A 13,485-nucleotide genomic window follows, 5' to 3' on the forward strand; every position below is an offset into this window, starting at 1 on the left:
CTCCCACGGAGTCGATCTTAGGTCAATCCAGGTAAATATTTTCTCATATTTAAATTATATGAGATTTTAGATTCTCAATGACACCCCCCCCCCCCCCCCCGCTCACTTTTTACCATGTCTAAAAGATCTTAGATTGATCTGAAACGTTATCTTAAAAGATAATCATCACGGCCTTTAGCTCCCAGCAAAACAAATTCTTCAGGTGGCATGAAAAAATTACAAAATGCGCAAAATAAAATGACTTGAGACATTTTTAAAAGAAGAATGAAAATTAGCTTTATGTTATGAAAATTAAACCCAATAGTTGAAAAACGAATATATGACAACAGAACTCGTAACTTCCTCCTCAACATGAACCCAAATGTTTCTCTCCACAGGTGTACTTTTTCACCTGGCCTCGGTCCATGTTCTACGACATCTCCAGCTGCACCACCGTCCTGGTCTCCCTAGAGCGATGTCTCTGCGTGGTGCTGCCTCTCAAGGTCAACTCTTTACTCACCCCAAGACGTGTAAAGATGCTTTTGTTCCTCGTCTGGAGTTTGGGTGTGGCCACGTATATCCCTGTTTTCGCCTCACAGTTCTTGGTCTGGAAACAAGATCCCTTTGCGAACACAACCGTTTTGACTGTTGCGCTCACGAGTTACAGGCTGAAAGTGGAAACAGCTCATAACATTTTCAACACTCTGTTTCTGCAAACTGCTTGCCAGATCACTGTTGTCGTTAACACTGCCATCTTGACCTCTGGCCTCAATCGTTCTACGAAATTCCAGAATGATTCCAGCAACATGTCTACTGCACGAGAGTTTACAGTATCGTCTACAGCGGTACAAGACGTTGGGGTACCATCACCTTTTCAAGTCAATGATGAAGAGAGTGCCGGACACGAAAATAAACACCCTTTACCTGCCGACGTTTCTCAAAGTTACAAAGACATCAGGGAGTCACGAGGTGTACTAAATGATAAAAGTAAAGTTAGGAGAAAAGAAAAAATCACGGGACCTTCCACAAAATACAAGAGAACTATTAAGGTAGTAAGCGGTGTGTCATGTCTTTTCATCATTTGCAACACTCCGCTCTTAGTCGCTGTGTACATGAAAAATCTTGCACCAGGATTTAATTTTGGGCAAAAGCATCAAAATGAGTTTTTACTCGCTATCAACATTGTGAATCTTACTACTGCTGTGAATGCAGCTTCCAATTTTTTCGTTTACACGATTTTCAACACAAAATTCAGGGACGACTTATTCAAAATTTGCAGTTGTAAACTGAAAGCTTAACCACTTAGAGTAAGAGCCTGTTCTTGAATATTAAGAAGAGAGTGCTCAGTCTTTTGTGCTGCTCCACACAACGTGATTCCGTAATGAGTCTGAGCGTACAATGGAAGACAGTGTCATACGTTGTGTCATGACGACTGAGACGAACTCACTACTCAAAGCACAATGAACACCGCAGGCGAAAAAATTCTCAAAAAACTGGAATAAAAACTGTAAAAGCTTCCTTTCAAGAGTTGTTTGATTATTGTTTCTCTACTTGGATAGAATGAACTGATTAAAATTAATATATTTACACCTAGAACGCTTCCTGCAGTCTGAATAATGATTGATGAGTATTGCTATAGGTGAACATGAAGTTATTGATGTGAACATCTTCACTAGGGGTTATATTTATTTGCATAAGATATCTCTATAAAAAAAATAAATGAACACCTTTCAATGACACTTTTATTTATAGATAAGAATAATTGACCCGACCCTGTCTGTAAGACCCAGACCTGGCTGTCTTGGACTTTTAACAGAAAGACAGCGATGTGTGATGAATTGTTCTTTTAGCTAGGAACCGTTATCGTGTCCTTTACGAACCAAAAAAAGCATTATAAACCAAGTTGACTTTTAAAAAGGTAGAACAAACTACATTAGAACACAAAATACAGATACTCTTCTATAACATATACATTCGACACAAACCCATATGTGTCACGACACGGTGGAAGCAGGCACTCGTTATTGTTTGGGCAGATGGACTTCTTGATATCTTCAGGCTTGTTCGGTTGTCTTGGTTTTGGTCAAGAAAATATTCATATATCTTGTGTAGCAGTCGAGGTATTTGCGAGTGATGGAGGTAAAGGTCCTCTGGTGTTAAAGATAAAATATGCGAGAAAATAGCCGTCAAAAGTTCGGTTACTTACAAAGCTTGAGTGCCTCTAGAAACTGCAAATATAAAATTTGCGAGCTGTTGGTCAATGTTTCCACTAATATCCAAACCTAATTTATATATATACATATATATATATATATATATATATATATATATATATATATGTATAGATAGATAGATAGATAGATAGATAGATAGATAGATAGATAGATAGATAGATAGATAGATAGATAGATAGATAGATAGATAGATAGATAGATAGATAGATAGATAGATAGATAGATAGATAGATAGATAGATAGATAGATAGATAGATAGATAGATATGTTTTAAATTGACACAAAAAGCGTTGAGCCAAAATCAAGTGGGAAAAAAGCCCAGTGGGTGGGAAAATGCTGTTTCATACGCGTTCCTTATTTTGATGAGAACCTGATTTTACCTCGATGCACCATAAATATGCACACACATAGAATCTAAATATGTAATCACCACTGAGAAGTGTCCTGCTTTTGATGTTTATGTCTTGCTGAGGATTATACCCCAGTGAGGACAACCTAAATTTTGTATTACCGACATTTTAAAAGATTTTTTTGTGATCAATATTTTAAAGCCTAAAATATATTAATTAAACGATTAAAGACCAGTTGCTCTAATGTCTATTGCTTTTGAGTGCCTCAAAAAAATTGATTCTCTTAAATAGGTCTGTCCAATGTTGTGTTCATAGAAATATAGATCCACTGTAATTTGTCAAACAAACAAAAAGAAGAGCGTGGAAGACGCTGTGGCCTACTTATGTTTTCCTGATTCAATACTGAAGCACCTTAAAACACCTACGAGGGTACTTTTTGTTCATGTTTTTCCTCAGCATTTAGACAATTACAATTTAACCGCATTTTGTCATTTAAAAACTCTTGAGTCTCAAAGTCAGTTATTATGTCGCACCGTGAGTTTTAGAACTTTTGCAGGCAGACCACAACGTTACGCTGCAACAGAAAATGTGACGCCATCGTTGTAACACTGGCGGTCCCAAGGGATGTGTTTTGTTACCAGTTTTATAGTATAATGTGCGTTATATTAAAACCATCACAGAAGTAAGTATTAAACAGCGTGCTTTAGAAAGTGTGCGAAAAAATTTTTAGTGACATCGGAATTTCAATTATCAACCCAAAGTAAATGACTCATTTCCAAGAAAGCAAGAACAAACAGAATAGGTATTCATTCATACTTACTGCAGAAAGGTTACTGAACACACAATGCTACATGGAAGAGAGAGAGGGGAGAGAGAGAGAGAGAGAGAGAGAGAGAGAGAGAGAGAGAGAGAGAGAGAGAGAGAGAGAGAGAGATCGAGAGATCGAGAGATCGAGAGATCGAGAGAGCGATGCAGAGTGATGGTGTTGCTGCACGTAATACATAAGTATAATGTCCTGTCTTGGTGTGTGCATGCATGAGTACACCTGACCTTTGTAACATCCATTGCCATTGCAAAAGACTAAGATAAATTTCTCCGTGACAGATGAATGAAGATTGTTATTGTCATTGTCATTGTCATTGTCATTAATAGAAGGGTTTAAGTTTGTCCTTTATTTGTAAGACACCACCCCTACCCCCTACCCGTTTTTCTATTCGACGGCACACTACATATTGCAGTCTGGCCGGTAGCGGTAATCTTGCAAGGGCCATGAGTATCATCACCTGGTACACAAACAAGAAAGTCGTGAGATAGCGTTTTATATTTACTCAACAATCATAATTAGATTATTCTGCAACTGTGGAGAGTTTCGGCTCACAAACCTCAAAGAGTTTTTTCAAGATTTCCATCCCGTGTCGAATGTTGTCACTGTTGTTGTCGAAGAGTATTATATCATAACCGTTGATGGCATTCTCAAATCTTTCTTTGAGAATTCCATTGTTCCAGAGATGACGGATGTGTTCGTGATGCAGATAGTTCGTTGAAATTAAAGACAATTTAATTAATGTCTTTTGGCATAAAAATTGTAAAGTGTATTTTTGTTGTTGTTATTGTTGCTCTTGTTTTGTTTTTGTATTCATTTTTTTTTCTTCAAAATCCAGGTCAATTCATATACGATGAAAACCGATTTACTATTGTTGTCGAGGCTGAAATGAGAATATCTTGCTATGGCAGCTTAGAAATTGTCCAAGCCCCCTTCTTTCCCTGAATTTTGTGCAGAACAAAAGAAACTGGAAGTTTTTTATTTGTTTTGTTTTGTTTTGTTTTGTTTTGTTTTGTTTTGTTTTGTTTCTTGCTGGGGGTTTTTTTTAATTGTTGGACTTGTCTGGGAGCAGACAGATCGAAAGCTCTTTTTTGTTAGTTGTTCTACGGCCTCACAACTGCATAAGGTATTAAAGAGCGAGCAGGACACATCAAACGTTGACAGGTTGGTAGGAATTTCGAATTTTGCCCGGGTGGCGGCCGAAGCCTATTCTCATCGATCTTTGGATCCCCAAGGAAACTTTAACGTGCTTAACTTGCACATGTGACCTTGGGGCTGTTTTTGCCTTATCCGAGAAGGCCAGGTGTTAGATCTTACCTACCTTAAGATTAAAATCAGGGATGTGACTGAAAGACAGCAGTAAGAATTATGGAGCCAAGGAGTAGCAGGAGTAAGGCTGCAGAAAGAACCAGGGGCTCAGAGGAAGGGGGCAAAAGGGAGAGGGAGGGGACAGAAAATGGAGACAAAAAAAGCAGACGACAGAACATGGTTAGAATAGGAAAGGAAAGGAAAGGGTAACATTTTAGAGAAGAAAATTGTCCGTTGCTGTCAGATTTCGAACTTAGGACCTATTGAATAAGAGGCTAACGCCGTAAACCTTAGACAACGAGAGTCCCCCCCCCCCCCCCGCCAAAAAAACCGCCTGAAAGCTCCGTACCATTTGTAAAGAGTTGACTTAAAAAGTGCGCGGCATGACGTTATTATACAACTTGTATTATTATACTGAAACATACAATTACTATTCAGTTTAAATGGCTCCCGAGAAATGTTTCTGTTACAGTTCAAGGTAAGGAACGTTAATATCTTCTAAACAAATCAGCTTAGCCAGGTCATCTAATGCGACACAAACCTGATTTAATCCTCTGGGCCGACCTGGTTTCGATGAAACGCTCATTTTTGTCTGGAGTTTGTGCAGATGTTTCAACTTTGGGATTTTAAAATTGGACTTCAACGAGTTCACAATGATTTGCACGAGAGTAGCAGTAGCTTTGCTTGTAAATGGGGACAAAATAATTATGGTCAATATGCTAAAATATGCTAAAGTAGACTGAACCTAATATTAAAAGAAAAACGCGCTACATTTTAAATATCACAGTATCGAAAAGAACTGCTAAGCGCCCACACACTCCTAAGGCAGAGATACACACGGTGCCTCGGCCTATCTGGCAAAATGGACGAATAACGAGGACCACTCCCATGACGAGATGAATCTGGGAGAGCCCCTTGTAGCCTGTTCTCTCTCTCTCTCTCTCTCTCTCACACACACACACACACACACACACATACACACACACATATACACACACATACACACACACTCACATACACACACAACATACACTCTCCTCCCCCCCTCCCCACACACACAGGTTAGACATAATAAGTATTTATCTTATCACTTAGGGCCTACACGTTTACTTTCAAGACAGCCCACACAACAACTTTTGCCTAACGGAAAACGTGTATGTGCTCACGCACAACCTCCTAGAGGGCATTCTTAACGTGACCACAGAACTTCATGCTGGTACATGGAAATGGGTCGAGAAGTCAGCTATCACAGAATGCCATAATATTGTCAGATGATCAAAAAAAGTTCGTTCAAATATATGTTAATAACTTTCTTTTGTATTACTCAATTGACATCAAAATTGACCGCCGATAGCTAGAACATCCACCCGGACTATATTTTATAAAAGGTTCATTGCTGAGGCACAACGGAAAGATGACAAAGCAGTTCACCTCTGTGCAAACCTGTGCATTATTTGCTCGATCGGGCATACGGGATAGATATCTGAAACAAACATAATAAGCAAAAAGTCTATTTTCAAATGGACTGCAAATATTGAACGGTTTGGGTCCACAGACGATAAGAACTCGAATTCTAAAGCCCCGGGTAACACACGGTAGCAGCCTGTAAAAACAACGCACTCTTGAAAAGGTTAGTAGGGAGGCGGGGTGCGTGATTCGGTGAACTGTGACCGATCCTTCATCATCTTATTAAAGTTCTGGAGAAGCTTTGGACTATTAAATTGTTGATGATGAAGGGAGAAAGAACCAGCAAGATGGGGCTTATCCTCATGACGCCAGAGCTGTTCTGCGATAGATCAGCAACCATTTTGGTTTCAGGACAGTCAGTCAGACTGAGCACAACTGGACCCTAAACGGTCTGGACCTCAGTCCTGTGGACTTTCAATACAATTTGATCTGTTAGATAGAACGCAGTGTGTGGGAAATCCTTGGAAAGTATCCAAGAATTGAGAGAAACCATCACAGAGGACACAAGAGAGATTCTTCCGGATCAGTGTCAATACCTGATTGTCAATTTCACCTAGCGTGTCAGAATGTGCTTTACATGAAATTGGGGCTATCTCGAAGATATCTAATAACTCTGTTTGCGGCATTTATATTTTATTGTTATTATTACATAACTAACCCAGGTGGATGTTTCACGTCTCTGGAAACTTTGATGTCTGTGCTTATATTCATAACGATTTTATGGACTTTCTTTTGGACTAACTTTTTTCTTGTCATCTGGCAAGTTGCACAAAAATCAAACCGAATTAAGCCAATCGATAATTTTGTTTAAAAATTAAGCACGCGTTTAAGTGATAAGAAAATAAATATGAGCAAAACATAATCCTGGACAGGATTGTTATCTTCTTTTTAAGCGGTTTAGGTCCCTTTAAAGTGTTGGCCTATATAGAAAGCTTATTTTTACATGCCGTAGGTTAACGAATTTCAAATGTCCTAGTTATAATATTGTGACATACTGGGAAAGAAAATTAAAATCTGGATGCATGTTGGTGATGGATGAAGATCGTGAAGGGCATTCATCCTTAGTGGTAACTGAAGAAAATGTATCCATAGTGAAGAAACTGGTTTTACAAGACCAACGTATAACAGTTAAACAGCTCTCAAATGAAACGAGAATCAGTGTAGGGTCAATTGAAACGATTCCCCACGATCATCTTAACATGAATAAGGTGTCTGTGCGGTGGGTACCCCACCTTTTTGACAAGTGAGCAAAAGAAGCAGAGGGCTGAGTCCTGCAAAACTCTCATTCGAATAGAGTCCAATTTCACAAATTTATTTAAAAACATAGTGACCATGGATAAAACATGGATTTATCATTTTGATCCAGAATTTAAAAAATGCCATCCATGCAATAGAAAACCCCTTCTTCACACTCCTCAAAGAAGGCAAAGGTAACACCGTCAAGTGGAAATGTCATGCTATCATGTTTCTGGGATTGTGTAGGTATCATCATGACTGACTACCTGGAAAATGAAAAAACAGTCACAGGAGACTACTTCTTGGGTTTACTGATAAATTACAGTCTGAATTGGTAAGAGAAAGGCTTGGAAAACTCTGAAAGAGGGTCCTCCTACTGCATGACAACGCCCCTGCGCACAGGGCACAACAAGCAGTCCGGACAGCAGAACAGTTCAGCTTTGAAATCCTACCACACCCAGCTTATTCACCAGACCTAGGCCCCCCTCAAACTTTTTTTCTGTTTCCCAATCTTTAAAAAATCCCTCAAAGGACGTAATTTCCATGACAACAAGGACGCCATCGTAGCTGTTGAAGGCTGGTTAGGGGCCCATTCTGAGTCATTTTTCTCTCAAGGACTTTTGAAGGTCAAAGAGAGGTGGCAGAAATGTGTTACTCTGCATGGTAACTATATAGAGAAATAAAAGTACGTGTGCCAAGTTCCAAAGCTGTATCTTTATTCCTTCATACTTAGACCAAAGACTTCTTGAACCCCCCGTCGTGTGTATATATACATGTATATATATATATATATATATATATATATATATATATATATATATATATATATATATATATATATATATATCATGCAATATACAATTGATACATCTTTACAAGAAACGTTAGGGTCTTTTGTGTCGGTTCTCGTCCTGGGAGGCAAAAGCCTTGACTGTCTTGACCTGGAGATTGACATTGTAAAAAGTTCGAGAAAGCATCTCTCCAAAATTCCGCGGTAAACATGCAGAAAAATTAAATGTGTCCCAAAAGCACCGAGAATGACCCTGGTAAAAACTTGACCTTCTCTCAATGTTGCAGGTACTAACAACTGTCTTGCTGGCCCGACCAGCCACGCCTGAAGATAGTTATGAGAACACAATATGGGGTGCGAAACAATAGCTTTTTGAATCTCGCGGATGAAGCCTGATGTCGATCTGCCCTTGGTAACGGAAGAAAGAAATATAAAATGTGCCAAATTATAAAGGCATAACATTCCTTGCAATACAGGGTTATTTAGGAGGCGGGACCCTCGAAATTTACATCCATCTCCAATAGGACCGAGACTAATGGAAAAAATCCTGTTAAGGGCTTTTCCTTAGGACAGAACACCGGACCGAGCTCAGCTTTGAAAAGTCCTGTAGCCTAACTTCTAGACTACCGAAACTACAAGAACTAAAATGATACAAACATATTATATTCTCAGTATGAATAACAATTATAGCATTTAGACCACCATACCGTCATGCCTGGGATAGCAATGTTAATGTTAGTTCAAAGATAGACAAATGCTTGTCTAATTCAAACAAAGAACGCGCCATGGATACCTTAAAACATGGAAGTTGAGCAAGGCCTATTCAGTCCTGAAAATTGCACCAAAAAAGCAGACTGTTAGGTTGTGTGTGACGTCGTTTTACCCACAACGGTCATAGGCACGACGATTTCATCCAGAATAAATCAAGCAAATTAACTATACCTCACCGTCTTTCTTTTGGCATCTATACCAACCTCTATGATGTAGTAGTTGGGTGCTTTGCTGTCGCATGCAGAAGACCAGATTTTTCGATTCCCGAGTGGGGAGAAATTAAAATTTGTGTATCTCTCTCAACCCAGGTTGGCCCTCGTTAGCAGGGTCAGAAGCCCGCTTTCTAAATGATCTAAATTGTGTCTATGAGGGCGTAAAACACCAAGGTTTCATTTTTGCACGAATATCGCTGTTTACTCATCATTTGAACTTTGAGAGAAATCCGCAAACGTTTTCCTTTCACATCTGCGAGAAGTCCCACCATCCAATTTATGAAATTTAATGTTGTCAGCGTCCAAAAAGAATAGAGGCCTTTGTTTGTTTTTTGTAGCCTACACCGAAAAGAGAGCTTGGGGTGGGGGGGGGGGGGATAGGCCTAGATTCTATAACATTAACTTATTCTAACGTGTTTGTTTCTTACTGCCATTTCAATACCGTGCTGGGTTTTTTTGTTTGTTGGTTTGTTTGTTTGTTTGCTTGTTTGTTTAATTGATTGTTTGATTCATTGATTCATTGATCTTCCTACATAAAGGCTGCATCTATTCCATTTACCCGCAATAATTGAGCGTGATATCAACTCGAAAGGTAGAAACCAATATGTAAGCTTCACGAATGCTGAGCACTTTACTCGTGATTGAGCTGGAGGGACTGAAAGAAGGAAAGGAAATGAGGACAGGGAAGGCTGTCAATTGGAAAGCTAAAAGAACGTGTCCAACACTGGCAAGTGTATACTTTAAGCAAAAAAGGAACACATCTTCAACATCAAAAGAAATGCCTCTTCTGCAGCAAAAACTCGCCTTTTGATCAGCTACAGGAACATTATTTGAAAATGCAATTGGCCTAGGTTTAACGCCCCTGTCAATACTATCAGGTTATTTAAGGGGTGGGACTTCTGAAAGGACTGAGCCAAATAGAAAATTTGTATAGACTGCCTTTTCTCAATGACACAACATCGGACTGAGTTTAAGCTCTACTTCACGGTTACAAGTCCGGTAGTCGAACCACTTGGCTACCGACGCCACGAACCGTCTTTGAGCAACAAAGAGAATGTGTTGTTGTTGTTTTGTTTTATTGGGGGGGGGGGTTGTAAGTAAAAAGACATAAATCCCACTGTTAAATTATTTGTAGCATTTCAATGACATGAACTTTACCTTCACGGCAATATTAGAGATGTTTTTCTGTAATAAAAAAACAAACCCACACTTTCAACCCTTGAGCAACACAACAGACCTTCCTAAACATCCTAAAAACATCTCTAGCAACGAGTTATTCAGTGGTATTGATCAACAACAACCTTTAAGTGATAATCTAAGACAAGCAACACAATTGGAATAATCAATTGCACAGTCAAATTTTCAGTCAGAATTATCTCCATTCGTTTAATTAAGTGTCAAGGCCAAAAATTAATGCCCAGCTTGTCTCTGATACAGAAAATGGCAATATGGGTTGTTAAATTTAAGTTGGGACGTTTGAAGGTGCACTAGGAGTTGAAAAATCACAGGGTGTATGCCCTACTCTAGGGCTTTAAAAGTGTTGGAACTGAGTCATGAGACGGACAAAGGAGATCTTATAGATCAACAATGTTCTCACTTGTAAGAAGAAAACCAGACCAGAGGACTGAGCCTGGCAAGTGCCTCTAAAACCACGTAGAAGACTGAGGATACGCCAGTCTGCTTTATTGCAAGTGCCAGGTATTCAATGACCTGCCTTGTTTGCAAATAATTATTCAAGATACTATTATTGTATTTTAGTCAATTATCTGTTCTTTTTTGTGTGCGTGGCAATTTTAGCCGGTGGAATCCCCCCTCCACTACATTGACAAGCTTTGCCGTAACTGCAGAGACAGAATTGACACATTCCCCCTTAAAGTGATTTTGAAAACCAAAAACTCACAGAAGCATATTAGCATTGAAAATTCGCTATTACATGAATAAATGTGTACCTAGATCAAATACGTTGTCTACTTTACTGTTTCCTAAAGTAAAACCAAGCAGAGACCAATTTTCAAACATTTAATTTAACATACCTTGCACTTTCTCGGCAAAAAGCACATTGACACAAACTGGTTTAGACACAAACTGGTTTAAAATTGTTGTTAATTGCGCCTGATGTGGAGAAAGTAGTCACTGAAGATTATAACTTATTAAGTAACGCTCAAAATTGTCCCCAGCAATTACAAAATCACATACTTGAATCGGTCTGAAGGGTTGTACATCATGTCAAACTTACCTCAACCGAATTGTACATTATTTGATCCAAAGTGCCTGCTAGTAGTCCAAATTTCATCGGGGTTGGAGGGGGGAGGAGGAGGAGGATGGAATAAAAAAAAGTCTTCGTAATTATTATAATAATATTGTCTAGATCTACATTTTTTAAAATTATTATATTATTTTACAGATTTCTTACGACAGCCTTTTTTAAAATTACGCAACTGTGTTTTTAATTGAACGTTTTAGGTTGGTTGGGGTGGGGGGTTGGCGACAATGGCATATAAGTTCCATTCTGTTTTTAGTTTTAGTAGAAGTATGGTAACAATTACACCTTTCTATACAATATTGAGGAATTGGAGAAACATTTCGTTTCCTGGTAAACTCACTTAATACCAACGATGACGACGATAACGTGGGGCAATAAGCTTAACGTTCATTAGTAGGTGTACTTTCCCACATTTTACAAAGAAGGTTGTCTGTCGTCTCAGAAGAGATTTGAATAGATGGCTATTTTATGGACATCTTGTTCAAGGAAACAAAATGCATGAATTGGCTTACATTAGTGGTCTAACTGTGGGTAAATTTCAGGACATAATGTAGCAGTAACTACATTGTATTTGCTTTAATATGTTGATTGAATTTTGATTGACAAATCCTTACTCCTGGGTGCTTTAAATCCCGCATATCCCTCACAATTGACCATTGCGGGTTCGGCGGTTTTAGGATCAGCTTGACCCAACGTTTGTGTCCCTGCGAAAGGCACTTTTCACGATTTTCCCCATTTGGCTAGGATCCTGTCATAGGCGGACATTCGAGAGTCTCACCTCTTTGATAAACTTACAGTGTTACAAGAGACGTTAATGAACCTATACAATATTAAAATATTCTTTAAAAAGTTCTGAACATTGAACAAGTCATGAATAATGTCTCTAAATAATGAATGACTAATTAATTTTGGGGGGTTTTTCTTTTGTCAGAAGAAAGAAATGACGCATAGAGTATCCGATTAAAGGCGATACTTATAGAGATTTCTCTTTAATTAAGGGGGCGGGGCTATACCTGAAGGCTATCTCGCTTATTACTGGACCGAATTTTACCAAATTTCACTCATATAACAAGCATAGTAAGGAGTCTTAAAATCCGCAATTAAATTTGAAAAAAAGTTTCGTTTCCATGGATACGCGGCGATATTGGATTTTGTTGACATGCCTTACGTAATGAATACCGCACTTATTGCTTTTTGAAATTGATTGGTTTTTTGTATGCGCGTCAACAAACATTAGATCTAAAATTTTGTCTGTTGTTTTTTTCCTAAACGAATTAGAAAAATTTTCATGAATTTTTTCCTGAGGTAGCATTCAAATTTGCAAAAAATCCCTGAAAATCCACACTCCAGAAACCACCAACAAAAATCTATTCCATATATCAAAAGGTTAACAGTCAAATTTTTAGTATTACATCTTCCCTTCATTCTGTGAAGATTGCATGACGATTGGATGAAAAATGGTGGAGTTATTTAAAAAAGTATAGAGAAAAGTCGCGTTTTGAGAAAACGGCCGATAAAGAAAAATAAAATATTGACTTTATGAGGAAATAGTGGTGACAAACGTGCCCGGTATGGGGGGAAAAACGGATTGTGTGGGTTCTTATGCGACGAAATAATTGTAGGAGGGAATGGGGAAGCTAAACATTCCTACAACTCATATTCCATAATTTTTAGCCGAATCGGGTCATTGGGGGTGTAGCCCCCCCCCCCTCCCCCTTAATGGACATGCAGTAAAGAAAAGTGTTGTTTCTTTTTTTAAACAATAACGGGAAATTGATTACACTTGAACTTGATCAAAACACGGAGGACAGCCAATTGAACGGAGCAGTAAAGCAATTTATTGAACTTTTCAGTCCAGTTTTGTCCAGCTCTGTTTCGCCTTGCTACTGGTTGTTCATTCTGCTCGAGCGTGGCGACCATGAATGTGTCTGTGATTCTCGGTGTGTTCGTCTGTGTGGCTGGACTGGTCATGAACTCGCTGAGCACGTCTGTGTTCCTGAGACAAGACTGGCGTAAGAACACAGTGACTGTCACTCTCTTGTCTCTCACAGT

At 38.8% G+C, this 13,485-nt stretch overlaps 2 protein-coding genes across 2 annotated transcripts in view; both read left to right on the forward strand.

The window, feature by feature from the left end:
• LOC101851764 (neurotensin receptor type 2-like) overlaps nucleotides 1-8,555 on the forward strand; it is a 9,747-nt gene extending 1,192 nt beyond the window's left edge. The window contains exons 2-3 of the mRNA XM_005107566.1: nucleotides 378-824; nucleotides 8,475-8,555. Of these exons, the coding sequence (XP_005107623.1) occupies nucleotides 378-824; nucleotides 8,475-8,555 (528 nt within the window). The remainder of the gene's footprint in view (nucleotides 1-377; nucleotides 825-8,474) is intronic.
• A 4,796-nt stretch (nucleotides 8,556-13,351) lies between these two features.
• Nucleotides 13,352-13,485, forward strand: part of LOC101851982 (neurotensin receptor type 2-like) — a 1,736-nt gene continuing 1,602 nt past the window's right edge. The window contains exon 1 of the mRNA XM_035972208.1: nucleotides 13,352-13,483. Coding sequence (XP_035828101.1) covers nucleotides 13,352-13,483 — 132 coding nt within the window. The remainder of the gene's footprint in view (nucleotides 13,484-13,485) is intronic.

Source organism: Aplysia californica, unplaced genomic scaffold (assembly GCF_000002075.1).
Source record: "Aplysia californica isolate F4 #8 unplaced genomic scaffold, AplCal3.0 scaffold00612, whole genome shotgun sequence".
Classification (NCBI taxonomy): Eukaryota; Metazoa; Mollusca; class Gastropoda; order Aplysiida; family Aplysiidae; genus Aplysia; species Aplysia californica.